Source organism: Aquarana catesbeiana, linkage group LG04, assembly GCF_042186555.1.
Source record: "Aquarana catesbeiana isolate 2022-GZ linkage group LG04, ASM4218655v1, whole genome shotgun sequence".
NCBI classification, from domain to species: domain Eukaryota; kingdom Metazoa; phylum Chordata; class Amphibia; order Anura; family Ranidae; genus Aquarana; species Aquarana catesbeiana.
Window position 1 is genome coordinate 504,059,144 of NC_133327.1, and position 17,046 is coordinate 504,076,189.

The window sequence follows — 17,046 nt, forward strand, 5'->3', positions numbered from 1 at the left end:
CCCCAACCCCAATGTCAGAAAGGCCCAGATCATGGCAAAAGTTGTGAAGAGTATGCAGAAGAATTTTGGATCAACTCAGGAAGCGGTGGTCGGACCTCAAATTAAGGGAGAATGATCAGTATAGAAGGATCAGGAGAGTGCTGCAAAAAAGTAAGTAGTTGTCCTGTGTTCCTATTCTTTATTTTTATTACGTTTGTGCTGCTCCACGTGCTTTTCTTTACCATTGTACAGTTTAAAATGGCAACTTTCATGTTCATGGACACATTAATCGTTCGTAGGAAACATTGTTCGTTCGGCCAATAAAACACCATGTTTTGTCCAGATGCAGTTCAATACATTTTTTCAGGCATACTTCTGTTAAATAAATTTTGGTGTCTAGATGGGTTTGGAACTAGAATGAAATGCAAACTAGATTATGTGTAAGGAGAGGACACTCAGCAGCTGTTTACACATCTGGACACAGGAGCACTAGTGTGGGCCACAGGTGCTCCAGTGGATACTATAGGGGTGACTCCATCTGTGAAGCTTGTACAAAACAGGTAAGTATTCAAGCTTTACAAAGTGAATAAATATTTCTTCATCTTGGAACTGCCAAAACAGACAATTGTACCCCACTTCCAAGCAATGTTTCATATTCCTATTTCTGCCATCAAATATCTGTGTGCTAAGTATACCTATTTTTTTTTACATAGGGGAGAAAAGACTTGGAGGACACCACTCATCAGAGGATACCACGGACCCCCCACCTCATGAAGAAGTGGAAATCCCCCAAAGCCAACAGAAGGAGGAGGAGGGAGACGTAATCAAAATAGTCACCACAACAGGTGAGTGTCTGCGACCACAGGCTCAGGTAAGAGATGGATGGCGGCATATTTATAATACATGGTGTTTTTTTTTCTATATTTTTAGGTGATCGTGATGTTGTGGATCAAGGTCATATTAGCAGTGAAAGTGCCCAGATCCTGATCGGGGAGATCATGGGGTGTAATAGGGACTTGAAAAACATCAAGCAAAACATCAATGATGTTCAAAACAAAATGAAGAACATCATTGAGGTTTTAGGGAGAGTTTAAAACCCCTCGAAATACATAACTTAGTTGTGCTTTTTTTTACAGAAAATATTTTTCTCATTTTTTGACATATTCTCGAAAAGCCAAATTTTGAAGATGCACACAGTGTGTCAACATGTGCTATCTGCCATCACGGGAGATCAATGTATGCGTTTTGGGGGTGCAACCCTCAATAATAAAGTAGCTGAGAGAAAGGGGTTTCACCTCCAAAACACGTCCCTTGATCCCCCATGATGGCAGCTAGCACATGTTGACATTCGGCAATTGGTATGCATCTTCAAAATTTGGCTTTTCCAGGGGTGACTACACCCCATCTGCTGAACGCAATATCAAACACAGTTTATAAATACTCATGTCTAATATTGCCTTCAATTTCTACAAAAGTTGAACTTTGTAAGTTCCAGATTTGTGTATTTCTTGTTGGTTTTAAACATGTCTGTTTTACCTTAAATGGACATTTCTACTTTTATTAATGTGATCAAAAAAATTGTTATAAAACACACATGTTGATTTGTTTTAAAAACCTTTTATAAATGCACATGTGATTGTGCTTGTATTAAAAAGATTGATAATCAACAATGTGTGGCTTCTTCTTTCAATGCTCCTAAACTTTTTGTGTGGTAAAATTAGTGTTTTCAGTGGCAATGGGGGTTATTTACTAAGGGCAAATCCACTTTGCACTACAAGTGTAGTTTCAGTGCACTTGTAGTGCAAAGTGTCTTTGCCTTTAGTAAATAACACCCAACAGTGCTTTCTAATGTTACACAATCACACCATTTTCGGGACTCCACAAATTTCAGTCAGGGTCAGCTAAAAGAAACACAAGCAGTAAATGTCAGCAAATATTTTAGTAGTTAATTTTTTTTTATTTAAAAAATGTCTCAGACATTGTCTGGCATATTGATGGCCCCCCTCCCCGTAAAGTATTCCATGTATCTTAGACAGACCTCGCGGGGACTCAGGGGGGGCAAGCCAGAACGTCCAGCCTCAAGCGCCATCAGGGTTGGTTCATTGAGATTAATTCTGGATTCAGGCCCAACTGAGCCAGCATAGTTCACATAATTTCTCCTTAAAAAGTTGTGGAGAACACAGCAAGCCAGGATGATGTGATTGAGTTTATACTCCGCCATGTGTATGGGTGTAAGTAATAGGCGGAACCGGCTGGCCATTATTCCAAATGTGTTCTTCACCACTCTTCTGGCTCTGGCCAGCCAGTAATTAAAAACCCTCTGGTCTGGTGTGAGGGTCCTCATAGGGAATGGCCACATAAGATGGACCCCAGCGCAAATGCTTCATCCGCAACGAAGACGAATGGGAGTCCTTCCGTATTGTCTTCTGGAGGTGGCAAGTCCAAGCTGCCATTCTGGAGACACCTGTAGAACTCCGTGTGGGCGATGACTCCACCATTCTTCCCCACGTCCACATACACAAACTCATAAGTAGCCGACACCACTGCCAACATCACAATACTATTGAACCCCTTGTAGTTGTAATAGTAGGACCCCAAGTTGGGTGGTGGGCCGATGTGGACGTGTTTCCCATCAATTGCCCCTCCGCAGTTAGGAAAGCCCCACCGCTGGGCAAAGTGGGATGCCACAGTCTGCCATTCCTGTTGGAAGGAAACTGTGGAGTCAAACAGGAAATAAAAATTATTCATTTTGCACATAAACATGGAAAGCAGATTAGACACAAACATTCTTGGCCAACATCAGTATTACATTTATTTTAGGGAGTATTTAAAGACAAAGGTATAAGGTCCACCTATCAGATCCCCCCCATGGGCCATTTTATACATTTTATGGGGGGGAGATGTTTTGGACAGGTAACCCCCTCCACATCATTGAGAAATGAATGCCTAAATAATGTGTATTACTTTGGCTAGCCCCTCCTTACTTACACTATTGGCAGCCCACTGGACAGGTAAGAAGTGTCACAATAGAAAAGAGATAAATACACACTTTACACATTTTAGCACATTTTTATATTCTGCTATTACCTATCAAGATAATAATAGGATACAGAAACTTAAAAAAGTACCATTTGAAAGTATTCAGGCAGGCTATCAGGGACATGCTGGTGCCCGTCGGGCGAACATGCGTGCGCGCGTGCACACGCGGGGCTTGTCCAGGGCGCTACAGTTGAATCCTCCACTGGGGGGCGCCGGCGCCCATGCGCGCCAGCACTGTTTGGCACCAAGGGCTCTTTAAAAGAGTGTCATTTGCACCCATGAGGTGCTGTTCGTCTGCAGCTCTGCACCTGTGTTCCTGTATCCTGCCTGTTGTTGTATCTGTTGACCCGGCTACGTTTGACCATTCTGCTATCTCCAATCTGACCTGGCTTGCCTGACTCTGCTTAAACTCTTGTTACCTGTTGCCGAACACCTGCCTGCCTGCCTGACTACTCTGCGATTATCCTTCAGCCAATACCTGCCTGATCTCCTGCCAAACGGACTGTCTGACTCTGCTTTGCCTGTGTCCTGTGACGCTGCTTCCCAGCCTGCTTATCCAGCTCCAAGTTCTGCTGCTGCCATACCACCTACCAGTCTGCTTACTGATCCGCTTCAGCCTGCCAGCACCTGCAGCGCAGCCATCCCGGAGGGACTTCTTCTCAGCTCCTGTGGCGGCCCCCGCAAGAACCTGCACCAGGCACTCCTACCCATTGTGCTCAAGAGACCACTGTTCCCACTCCAGTGGTTCCTGAACCAGCACTGTAAGAGAGGTCTTCTTCTACCTATCGGGCTCAACTACCAGGTACCTAACAGTATGAACAGCCATCACTGAGCCTGCCGGAGAGACCTCACCCCTTAAGGAGATCTGTACGCACTTAGCGGCACTCACCTAAGCCGTGAAAACTTTACAAGATAGCTATACCAGACTGGAGGGACAAGTCCTGAACCTCAGTGGTCCTGGAGGTGTGGCTTCTGCTTCAGTGGCTGCCCCAACACAGACTGTTTCATCCCCCTCTGTGGTAATGCTTCCACCTGAACCAAGGGTCCCCATCCCAGAAAGGTTTTCTGGGGATTGAACCAAGTTTCGGGCCTTCCGCAGTGCATGTCAACTTTACTTTGCCCTCCAGCCACGGACTTTTTCTTTAGAGGCTACTAAAGTGGGATTTGTTATATCCCTCCTACAAGGAGAACCTCAGACTTGGGCTCACTGCTTGCTTGAAGCTGACTCTGTACAGATCCAGTCCTTGCCTTCCTTCTTTGAAGCCATGGCCCAACTGTACGAGGATCCTCAGCGGACTGCCACCGCGGAATCAGCTCTGTTCGCGCTCCAGCAAGGCCGCAGACCGGCTGAGGACTATGTCACAGACTTTCGACGCTGGAGCACGGACATTCAATGGAACAATGCAGCTTTACGCCATCAGTTCCGCATGGGTTTATCCGAGAGCCTGAAGGATGAACTTGCTCGAGTTGGTATGCCTGATACCCTTGAGGAGCTTATCGCCTTAACGATCCAGATTGACCGACGCCTCCTTGAACATCGGTCTGAACGTTCCTCCCAGCAAACACGCCCCATGTGGATGACCGCAAAAGTTCCGTCTCCTGCTTCCCGATACTTACCTCCTGCCTGCTCAAACCTGGCCACCCCAATACCTGATGCTCCTGAACCAATGCAGCTAGGACTAATGTGTTCCACTCTGTCTCCAGAAGAACGGGCACGCCGACGCCAGCTAAACCTTTGCCTTTATTGTGGTGGAGCAGGCCACTACGTGAACAACTGCCCGGCCAAGACCCGTAAGTGTTTCTCTTCTACCCCGGCCAGTTTATCTGCTTTGACCGCCAATGCAACTCAACTTGCTCTCCCTCTTTCGTTACAGCTCCAGGGAAGGACAATACAAATCAACGCCATCATTGACTCCGGGGCATGTAGCTGCTTTATTGACTCTGCCTTTGCCACTCAACAAGATCTTCCCCTGAAAAACAAGACACATAAGCTTTCAGTTTTACTGGCCGATGGGTCCCACATAAAATCTGGACAAGTCTCTCAAGAAACCCTCCCTCTGCCTGTCACCAGTTTGTCCCAGCATAAAGAAATCCTAACCCTGGACGTTATCTCCTCTCCATTGTTTCCGATCATTTTGGGCATGCCCTGGCTCCAGGCCCATAACCCCCACATCAACTGGACCACCGGTGAAGTCAAGTTTCTGTCACCCTACTGTCAAAGACATTGCTTACCTGAACCCTCCAAATCTGCTGCCACTTTACTTTGTATGGACATTGATCAGGAGCTACTCAAAACCATTCCGGAGGCCTACCGGGAGTTTGCGGATGTGTTCAGTAAGAAGGGAGCAGACTCCTTGCCACCCCATCGTCCCTATGATTGCCCGATTGAGCTGCTTTCTGGGGCCGAGATTCCTTTTGGGCGCATTTTCCCGTTATCTGAAAAAGAGCAAGAAGCGCCTAAGCTGTATATCAATGAAAATTTTGAAAAAGGATTTATTCGACCTTCTACCTCTCCAGCTGGTGCCGGAATATTTTTCGTCTCCAAGAAGGATCAGACCCTTCGTCCATGTGTGGACTATCAGGAGCTAAACAAAGTCACAGTTAAGAACCGCTACCCATTGCCTCTGATACCTGAACTGTTTCAAAAGTTGAGATCTGCCACCATCTTCACTAAGCTGGATTTAAGAGGAGCCTACAACCTGGTCCGCATCCGGGCCCGGGATGAGTGGAAGATGGCTTTCCGGACCCGATTCGGTCACTATGAGTATTTAGTCATGCCCTTTGGCCTATGTAATGCTCCTGCCACATTCCAGCATCTGATCAACGATGTATTCAGAGACTTTCTGAACATCTTTGTAATCGTTTATCTGGATGACATTTTGATTTTCTCCAGGTCACTTAGTCAACATCGGGAGCATGTTCGCAGAGTCTTGGGTCGTCTTCGTTTGCACGGGCTGTACGCTAAAGCGGAGAAGTGCGAATTTGAACAAAAGGACATTCAGTTTTTGGGGTTAGTGATCTCCCCAACTGGCATCAAAATGGACCCTCAGAAGGTGTCCGCCGTACTAGATTGGCCAGTTCCCCTGGACAAGAAGGGCGTGCAGCGCTTCATCGGGTTCGCAAATTTCTACAGGAAATTCATTAAGGGGTTTTCCGCCATCATCTCACCTATCACGCAATTAATCAAGCAGAACTGTCGTTTTCACTGGAGCCCAGAGGCTCAGGAGGCCTTTGAAAAGTTAAAAAGGCGCTTCACTTCTGCCCCAAACCTCAGTCATCCTGACCCATCTTTACCCTTTATATTAGAGGTTGATGCTTCCAAAGTGGCCGTGGGAGCAGTCGTCTCCCAACGGCAGGACAACAAAGACCTGATGCATCCCGGGGGATGCTTTTCTCGAAAACTCTCGCCAGCTGAGCGGAATTACGATGTGGGTAATCGAGAACTACTCGCTATCAAGACAGCATTGGAGGAGTGGAGGTATCTGTTAGAGGGCGCAGTCCATCTGGTACTAATATATACCAACCACAAAAACTTTGAGTATTTAAGATCTGCCAAACGACTGAAACCTCGACAAGCTCGATGGGCCTTATTCTTTACACGTTTCTGTTTCCACATCACATACCGGCCAGGAACCAAGAACATAAAACCAGATGCGCTATCGCGCATGTTCAATAACCCTAAAGACCTTTCCGTACCTGACACCATTCTGCCTGCAAACAACTTTCTACTTCTTCAGACGGATCTCCTGTCTCTGATCAGGGAGGCATCCCCAGAACCTTCAAGTCTCCAAGGATTCACCTTAACACCCCGAGATGGATTGTTGTGGAGAGGAAGTCAAATATTTGTTCCAGAAAATGTTCGAGTCAAGGTGCTGACTCTACTTCACGACCATCCACTTGCAGGACATTTTGGGGTTCGTAAAACTCTTGACCTCGTGCAACTCACGTTCTGGTGGCCTAATCTGAAGGAGTTTTGCAGGAAGTATGTCAGCTCTTGCTCTGTTTGTATCCAGAATTAAACCTCAAGGAACCGAGCCTGGGGGCTGTTGAGGCCCTTGCCAGTACCAGATAGACCCTGGAGGATGATAGCAATGGACTTTATAGTTGAACTACCATGCTCTGAGGGATGTTTAGCGATCTTTGTGGTCGTCGACCGCCTGTCTAAAATGGCCCATTTCGTACCCTTAAAGGGGACACCTGCTGTGGAGACGGCCCGTGTGTTCATCAAGGAGATTGTCAGGCTGCACGGAGTTCCTGCAAATGTAGTGTCTGATAGGGGGGTGCAGTTTACTTCACGCTTCTGGAAGGCCCTGGGTGAGATCCTGAAGATTGAACTAGACCTGTCCTCAGCATATCATCCCCAAACTAACGGGCAAACGGAAAGGACAAATCAGACTTTGGAGCAGTACATTAGGTGTTTTACATCTTTTGTACAAGATGATTGGGTATCCCTGCTGCCCCTAGCGGAATTCGCTTATAACAATGCCAGCCATTCTGCCACTGGTCAGTCTCCCTTCTTTGCCAAGTATGGTTTTCACTTATCCTTTTTACCTGATTTCCTTCCAGAATCCTCATTTCCAGTGGTCCAGGACACTTTGCAGTTTCTCAGCCACAATAACCAGATACTACAGGAAGCGATATCCAAGGCACAAGCAGACAGTAAAAGGAGCTTCGATCAAAAGAGAAGAGGGGACCTAAACCTTCAGCTGGGCAATAAGGTATGGCTGTCTACCAATAATATTAAATTGACTTGTCCTTCTAAGAAGCTTGCTCCTAAGTTTATTGGGCCTTTCCTGGTGAAAAGGAAGATTAATGAAGTATCCTATGAACTGTGTTTACCTGATTCACTTAAAATTCACCCTGTATTTCATATGTCGCTGCTAAAGCCTGCCTGATCCTTTTCCTGATAGGGGTACCAGGGTCCCCGAATCTGTCTTGGTGGACGGAAATGAGGAGTATGAGGTGGAGGTCATCCTCGATTGCAGGAAAAGACTGGGGCAAGTACAGTTTTTGATAAAATTGAGGGGGTATGGACCAGAAAATAATTCATGGGAGCCTGACAGCAATATTCACGCTAAACATTTGATTCATGCTTATTTTGCTGCTCACCCTGAAAAAAAGAGTTACCTGGGCATCCGGAGGCTGCCCGTTGGGAGGGGGCAATGTCAGGGACGTGCTGGTGCCCGTCGGGCGAACATGCCTGCGCGCGTGCGCACGCGGGGCTTGTCCAGGGCGCTACAGTTGAATCCTCCACCGGGGGGCGCCGACGCGCTCCCACGCGCGTCCGTGCACCCCCACGCGCGCTAGTGCTGTTTGGTGCCAAGGGCTCTTTAAAGGAGTGTCAGTTGCACCCATGAGGTGCTGTTCGTCTGCAGCTCTGCACCTGTGTTCCTGTATCCTGCCTGTTGTTGTATCTGTTATTGACCCGGCTACGTTTGACCATTCTGCTATCTCCAATCCGACCCGGCTTGCCTGACTCTGCTTAAACTCTTGTTACCTGTTGCCGAGCACCTGCCTGCCTGCCTGCCTACTCTGTGCTTATCCTTCTGCCAATACCTGCCTGATCTCCTGCCGAACGGACTGTCTGACTCTGCTTTGCCTGTGTCCTGTGATGCTGCTTCCCAGCCTGCTTATCCAGCTCCAAGTTCTGCTGCTGCCATACCACCTACCAGTCTGCTTACTGATCCGCTTCAGCCTGCCAGCACCTGCAGCCCAGCCACCCAGGAGGGACTTCTTCTCAGCTCCTGTGCCGGCCCCCGCAAGAACCTGCACCAGGTACTCCTACCCACTGTGCTCAAGAGACCACTGTTCCCACTCCAGTGGCTCCTGAACCAGCGCTGTAAGAGAGGTCTTCTTCTACCAGTCGGGCTCAACTACCAGGTACCTAACACAGGCTCTTGCACTACATGCTTTGGGGAATTCATTCATAAATCTGACCACAAAAGAGGTGGGTATAGTGTGTATGGGTCAGCAGATAGAGGATTGGTATCAGCTGAGTTAGCAGTTGGGGGGAGGGAGAGTTCCAAATGATTTTGGGACCTAAAAAAAAAACCTCTGGCACTCTGCCTGAATTTAAAGCACAAATCACAATTTTAAACATTTTAGGGTGTATTTAGGGTAAAGCACTACTATGGAGCTGACAAAATACATTGTTAAGTGGCTACACTAGGTGAATATAGGGCCAGGAGAGCATGCTGGGGAGGTAAGTGAAGGCAAATATGTATGAAGGATAAAAAAATATATTAAAAAATCCAGCATGCATGAGGACAAAGGGGACATTCACAGCATATTACAATCATGGTAATTAAGGAATGAGGAAAGACATACAATATATTATCAAACATTATATACAATAAAATGTGATTTTAAATGATAAAAATCTTACCTTAATATACTCCTTCTGCAGGACCTGAATGATGGCAGAACAAGTCTCTGGGATAATGATCCCCAGAGCCTGGGGGGAGATGCCTGTCCAGAACTTGAGGTCCTGCAGGATTCTCCCCGTCGCCAAGTACCGCAGAGTGGCGACTAGCCTCTGCTCTGCTCCGGAGTGATGGCTTACCTCTTGCAGGTATCCTGCCTGCTGATATAGGGGGTCAGCAAAGCCAACAAACTGTGAAATACGGGGTCCATCATCCTGAGAAAGTTCCTGAAATCATCAGGATTATTCTCCTGGATCTCACGGAGCAAAGGCATGTGACAGAACTGGTCACGCTGGAGCAACTAATTCTTGGTCCATGAACTCCTCCCCACCCTGTTCATGGACTGGGCTTATGTCAAAGTAAGAACCCCGCACAGCATGAACACTATGATGAGTACGTACACGCAACATGGCTAGAAAATGGACGGCTGCTCAGAACGAAGTAACAGAACGCACTGAAGAACAGCAAGGCCTGTGAAGAGTGACCTGAAAATCAGTAATGAACGTACAAGAACACAATGACAGGGTCAAGGGTAACTCACTGCACGCACTGAAGACCAGATACAAACCCACAAGCACAAACTGAACAGCAGAAAACGATCTGAAAACCACGAGTCTGAAAAAGCATGAATCGTCTCTCACCAAACTTTTACTAACACGAGATTGGACAGGAGCCCAAAGGGTGCTGCGCTTGGGATTGAACTGCCCTTTTATAGTCTCGTCATACGTGGTGTATGTGACCGCGTTCTTGGCATTCGGAAATTCGGCAACTTTGTGTGACCGTGTGTAGACAAAACAAGTTTGAGCCAACATCTGTCGGAAAAATCCATGGATTTTGTTGTCGGAATGTCCGATCAATGTCCAATCTTGTGTACGGGGCATAACTGTAAATACTGTAGCTGCCTGCCTGTGGTATTAAATAGGATCAGATGAACCCCACCAATTTTATTCAGGTAGCTTTAGGTGCACACTGTGCAGAGGATGCAGTACACTAACTGTAAATACTGTAGCTGCCTGCCTGTGGTATTAATGCAGGATCAGAAGAACACCACCAATTTTATTCAGGTAGCTTTAGGTGCACACTGTGCAGAGGACACAGTACACTAACTGTAAATACTGTAGCTGCCTGCGTGTGGTATTAATAGGAGCAGAACAACAGCAATTTTCTTCAGGTAGCTTTAGGTGCACACTGTGCAGAGGACGCAGTACACTAACTGTAAATTCTGTAGCTGCCTGCCTGTGGTATTACTAGGATCAGAAAAACACCACCAATTTTCTTCAGGTAGTTTTAGGTGCACACTGTGCAGAGGACACAGTACACTAACTGTAAATACTGTAGCTGCCTGCCTGTGGTATTAATATAGGATCAGAAGAACACCCCCAATTTTCTTCAGGTAGCTTTAGGTGCACACTGTGCAGAGGACGCAGTACACTAACTGTAAATACTGTAGCTGCCTGCCTGTGGTATTAATATAAGATCAGAAGAACACCACTAATTTTCTTCGGATAGCTTTAGGTGCACACTGTGCAGAGGACACAGTACACTAACTGTAAATACTGTAGCTACCTGCCTGTGGTATTAATAGGAGCAGAACAACAGCAATTGTCTCCAGGTAGCTTTAGGTGTACACTGTGCAGAGGATGCACTAGACTAACAGTAAACACTGTAGCTGCCTGCCTGTGGCATTAATAGGATCAGAAGAACACCAGTAATTTCCTTCAGGTAGCTTTAGGTGCACACTGTGCAGAGGACACAGTACACTAACTGTAAATACTGTAGCTGCCTGCCTGTGGTATTAATAGGAGCAGAACAACAGCAATTGTCTCCAGGTAGCTTTTGGTGCACACTGTGCAGTAGGCGCACTACACTAACTGTAAATACTGTAGCTGCCTGCCTGTGGTATTAATATAGGATCAGAAGAACACCACCAATTTAATTCAGGTAGCTTTAGGTGCACACAGTGCAGAGGATGCACTACATTAACTGTAAATACTGTAGCTGTCTGCCTGCGGTATTAATTGGATCAGAGGAACACCACTCATTTTCTTCAGGTAGCTTTAGGTGCACACTGTGCAGAGGACGCACTACACTAACTTGTAAATACTGCAGCTGCCTGCGGTACTAATAGGATCAGAAGAACACCACCAATTTTCTTCAGGTAGCTTTAGGTGTACATTGTGCAGATGACGCACTACACTAATTTGTAAATACTGCAGCTACCTGCGGTACTGTACTAATAGGATTAGAAGAACACCACTAATTTTCTTCAGGTAGCTTAAGGTGCACACTGTGCAGAGGATGCACTACACTAACTTGTAAATACTGCAGCTGCCTGTGGTACTGTACTAATAGGATCAGAAGAACACCACTAATTTTCTTCAGTTAGCTTTAGGTGCACACTGTGCAGAGGACGCAGTACACTAACTGTAAATACTGTAGCTAATAGGACTAATAGGATCAGAAGAACACCAGCAGCTTTCTTCAGGTAGCTGTAAATATTGTAAAAACACCTGCCTGCCTGCCTGTCAGTAGTAGGAAGAGAATAGCAGGAACGGATCTAGCTAAAGTGAATACAGTGTATATATATATATATATATATATATATATATATATATATATATATATACACAACACCTAGGATGTATATATATATATACACAATACACTGTAAGTGCAGCTAACTGTCTCGCCTGCCTACTCTATCTAACTTAAATCAAATGACAATGTCTCTCTGTCTATCTAACTTTCTCTCAGTGCCGGAACACACTACACAGGGCCGCTGTGCAGGCGGCCTTATATAGTGTGGGGCGTGTACTAAACCCCCTGAGCCATAATTGGCCAAAGCCACCCTGGCTCTCTGTACAGACAGCGCTGTGATTGGCCAAGAATGCGGGTCATAGTGCCACTCAAATTTGGCGCGAACGGCCCATATCGTTCGTAATTTCGGTGAACGACCAAACACACAATGTTCGAGTTGAACAAGGGTTCGACTCGAACACGAAGCTCATCCCTACTGCTGAGAAAGGGACTGATGAATCTCTATCCTCAGTCCCTGCAGCCATTTGCTAAAATAATTTAAGTTTATTTTTTTTCCTCATTAATGTACACACAGCACCCCATATTGACAGAAAAACACAGAATTGATGACATTTTTGCAGATTTATTAAAGAAGGAAAACTGAAATATCACATGGTCCTAAGTATTCAGACCCTTTGCTGTGACACTCATATATTTAACTAAGGTGCTGTCCATTTCTTCTGATCATCCTTGAGATGGTTCTACACCTTCATTTGAGTCCTGCTGTGTTTGATTATACTGATTGGACTTGATTAGGAGAGCCACACACCTGTCTATATAAGACCTTACAGCTCACAGTGCATGTCAGAGCAAATGAGAATCATGAGGTCAAAGGAACTGCCTGAAGAGCTCAGAGACGGAATTGTGGCAAGGCACAGATCTGGCCAAGGTTATAAAAAAAAATTCTGCTGCACTTAAGGTTCCTAAGAGCACAGTGGCCTCCATAATCCTTAAATGGAAGATGTTTGGGATGACCAGAACCCTTCCTAGAGCTGGCCAAACTGAGCTATTTCTGGGAGAAGAGCCTTGGTGAGAGAGGTAAAGAAGAACCCAAAGATCACTGTGGCTGTGCTCCAGAGATGCAGTCGGGAGATGGGAGAAAGTTGTAGAAAGTCAACCATCGCTGCAGCCCTCCAACAGTCAGGGCTTTATGGCAGAGTGGCCCGACGGAAGCCTCTCCTCAGTGCAAGACACATGAAAGCCCGCATGGAGTTTGCTAAAAAAACACCTGAAGGACTCCAAGATGGTGAGAAATTAGATTCTCTTGTCTTATGAGACTAAGATAGAACTTTTTGGCCTTCATTCTAAGCGGTATGTGTGGAGAAAACCAGGCACTGCTCATCACCTGTCCAATACAGTCCCAACAGTGAAGCATGGTGGTGGCAGCATCATGCTCTGGGGGTGTTTTTCAGCTGCAGGGACAGGACGACTGGTTGCAATCGAGGGAAAGATGAATGCAGCCAAGTACAGGGATATCCTGGACGAAAACCTTCTCCAGAGTGCTCAGGACCTCAGACTGGGCCGAAGGTTTACCTTCCAACGAGACAATGACCCTAAGAACACAGCTAAAATAATGAAGGATTGGCTTCACAACAACTCTGTGACTGTTCTTGAATGGCCAAGCCAGAGCCCTGACTTAAACCCAATTGAGTACAACTGGGGGAATCCATAGTGGAGAAGGATCTGAGGGTTTTGGTAGATCGTAAGCTTAATAATAGCATGTAATGCCAAGCTGCGGTTTCCAAAGGGAACAAAGTCCTTCCTTTTATTAAGAGAGGTATGGACTCCGGAGTGAGAGATATCATTTTACCCCTGTACAAATCAATAGTAAGATCTCATCTGGAATACGCAGTTCAGTTTTGGGCACCAGTTCTCAAAAAGGATATCGGGGAACTGGAGAAAGTTCAGAGAAGGGCAAACAAACTGATAAGAGGCATGGAGGGTCTCAGCTACAGTATGTGGAAATATTAGAGGAACTGAATTTATGCTCTCTTGAGAAATGGAGATTAAGGGGATATGATCAACATGTACAAATACATAAGGGGTATATATACTGAACTTGGTGTTGATTTATTCACTTTACCACTTCCTGACCAGGCCATTTTTTGCAATACGGCACTGCATTGCTTTAACTGACAACTGTGTATTCATGCAACGTTGTAACCAAATAAAATTGATGGGGTTTTTTTCCTCAAAAATAGAGCTTTTTTTTATGCAGTTTTTATTTTTTGCGCTATAAACAAAAAGAGACCCACAATTTTGAATAAAAAACAATATTTTTTACTTTTTGCTATAAAACATTCCTAAAAAAATAAGAAATCTAAGTTCTTCTTCTTCTTTTATTGTTTTTACTAGTAATGGCGGTGATCAGTGATTTTTTTTAGTGGGAATGCAACATTGCCGTACACAGATTGGACACTAAGTGACACTTTTTAGAGACCAGTGACAACAAAACAGTGATCTGTGCTAAAAAAAATGCATACAGAATGCATATGCAATACTGTATAAATGACACTGGCAGGGAAGGGGTTAACACCAGGGGGAATGAAGGGGTTAAGTATGTGCCTGGGAGGTGTTTACTAACTGTGTGGGGGAGAGACATACTGGAGGAAAAAGAAAGCTAATTTTTCAGCTCAGCTAAAACACAAAGATCTCTCCTTTGCTCCCTGACAGATCAACAGTCTGCTTTGTTTTCATAGGCACACCGCTGATCCGTCAATCCACAGAACGATCGGTGGGTCAAGGCGGCCATCTGGCCCGCTAATTGGCTCCCGCTGTGTCCAATCATAGCGGGAGTGGGACTCCGGAGGCACACATGCACCCCCTACACAGCAGCCAGGCCGCTCTGCCGCAGTATATGTACAGTGGGTGGTCTGGAAGTGGTTAAGGTCATTACAGAGGACAAGGGGCACTCTTTACATCTAGAGGAAAAGAGATTTTATCTTTAAATATGGAAAGGTTTCTTTACAATAAGAGCTGTGAAAATGTGGAATAGACTCCCTCCAGAGGTGGTTTTGGCCAATCAGTAGATTGCTTATAAAAAGGCCTGGATTATTTCTTAAATGTACTAACATTTATAGGTAAAGTTGATCCAGGGATTACCTCTCAGGAGATCAGGAAGGATTTTTTCCCCTGTGTAGCAAATTGGATCATGCTTTGCTGGAGTTTTTCACCTTCCTCTAAATCAACTGTGGGTATAGGATTGTGTATATGGGATTGTATGTTTTTTTTTTTCTTTATTGGTTGAACTAAATGGACTTGTGTCTTATTTCAACGTGACTAACTATGTAATGATGTAACCCTGGCAGCCCTGGCTCAGCATGTTTATAGCTGGATTTATCAGATCACCACCCAGATCACAGATGTATCACCTTATCATTTGACCAAAAAGTGGCTCCAGCCAGGGACTTTGTCAGAACTACAGACTGTGAAAGGTGTGGTCAAGGACCAATTTCTGAAATCCCGTTCTACTGCCATTTAACAATGGGTGAGCCAGAGAGATCCAGAAACAGTGGACAAACCCGTGGACCTGAAAGAAAGGTATGTAACTACCAAAAACCTAGCCTCCTCTCCGAGATTCACAGACTTTCCACCCCTAGACCCAGCTTTGGATAAAATTGCACCAAGTGACTTGGATGGAGAGAGTAAAAGAGAATGTTTAAAGGTAATGTGGGGACTCATTCCAATGTCTGGCCAGAGGTACCTAGTGGAGCAATTTCTTGGGCAGAGAAAGAGGAAAAAAGTATAATTTGTTACTTGTGCCAGAGAAGTTGGAATTATTGTTGCAAATAGGGATAAGCTTTATGTTTGGATCGAACATGAGTTCGACTTGAACATTGGGTGTTCGCCCGTTCATCGAAAAACTAACATTATGGGGCGTTCGCGACAAATTTGAGCACCGTGTAACGCCCCTTGATGCACTGTGAGAGAGCGCAGTGCATTGCTGTACGATGATTGGCCAAAGCATGCACCATGACCTGCATGCTTTGGCCAATCCCAGCGCCCTCAGCTTTGAGAGCCATAATTGGCCAAAGGCAGGATGCCTTTGGCCAATCATGGCTCAGGGGGACTAAGTCCACGCCCCACTCTATATAAGGCTGCCTGCACGTCACCCCCATGTAGTGTGTTGTTGGCGTGGACAGAGAGAGAGTGTCATTTAGACTGAGCAGGCAGGCAGGCAGGTTATTCAGTTAGCTGCAGAGTATTTAACATATATATATATATATATATATATATACAGTCAGTCTCATATATATATATATATATATATATATATATATATATATATATATATATATATATATATATATATATATATATATACACTGCATCCAGTTTAGCTATATCTGATTGCAAGCCATTCCTGGTGTACTTTTTCTAATATACTTCAGGCAGGCAGGTTATTCAGTGAGCTGCAGTGTATTTAATATATACAGTCAGTCTCGTATATATATATATATATAGATATATATATATCTATATATCTATAGATATATATCTATATATATCTATAGATATATATCTATAGATATATAGATATATCTATAGATATATAGATATATATATATATTGAATGTAGTGTAGCCAAGCCTATATCTGACTGCGGGCCATTCCTGGTGTACTTTTTCTAATATACTTCAGGCGGTGTACACAGTGCCGTGCACCCATAGTGCAGTTGCTGCTACTTTTCTGGTGGTGTACATAATACAGTACATCCATAGTTGTTATTACACTTCTGTTGGTGTACACAGTACCGTGCACCCCTAGTGCAGTTACTACTACTATTCTGGTGGTATACACAGTACACAATACATACAGTGCACCCATAGTTGCTATTAGACTTCTGGTGGTGTACACAATACCGTGCACCCCTAGTGCAGTTGCTACTACTTTTCTGGTGGTGTGCACAATACATACAGTGCACCCATAGTTGTTATTACACTTTTGTTGGTGTACACAGTACCGTGCACCCATAGTGCAGTTGCTACTACTTTTCTGGTGGTGTACACAGTACACAATACATACAGTG

The 17,046-nt window shown here is 45.1% G+C and overlaps 1 protein-coding gene across 7 annotated transcripts in view; it reads left to right on the forward strand.

Annotated features, from left to right (window-relative positions):
- LOC141140482 (proton-coupled folate transporter-like) overlaps positions 1-17,046 on the forward strand; it is a 755,302-nt gene that overhangs the window by 541,522 nt on the left and 196,734 nt on the right. For 2 of the 7 annotated variants that reach the window (XM_073627712.1, XM_073627716.1), the window contains 2 exons: positions 693-824; positions 910-1,280. The exons of the other annotated variants lie outside the window; for them this stretch is intronic. In XM_073627712.1, the coding sequence (XP_073483813.1) occupies positions 693-824; positions 910-1,073 (296 nt within the window). In that variant the 3' untranslated portion in view covers positions 1,074-1,280. Of the gene's footprint in view, positions 1-692; positions 825-909; positions 1,281-17,046 lie in introns of those variants that run through there. 7 annotated transcript variants of the gene reach the window in all.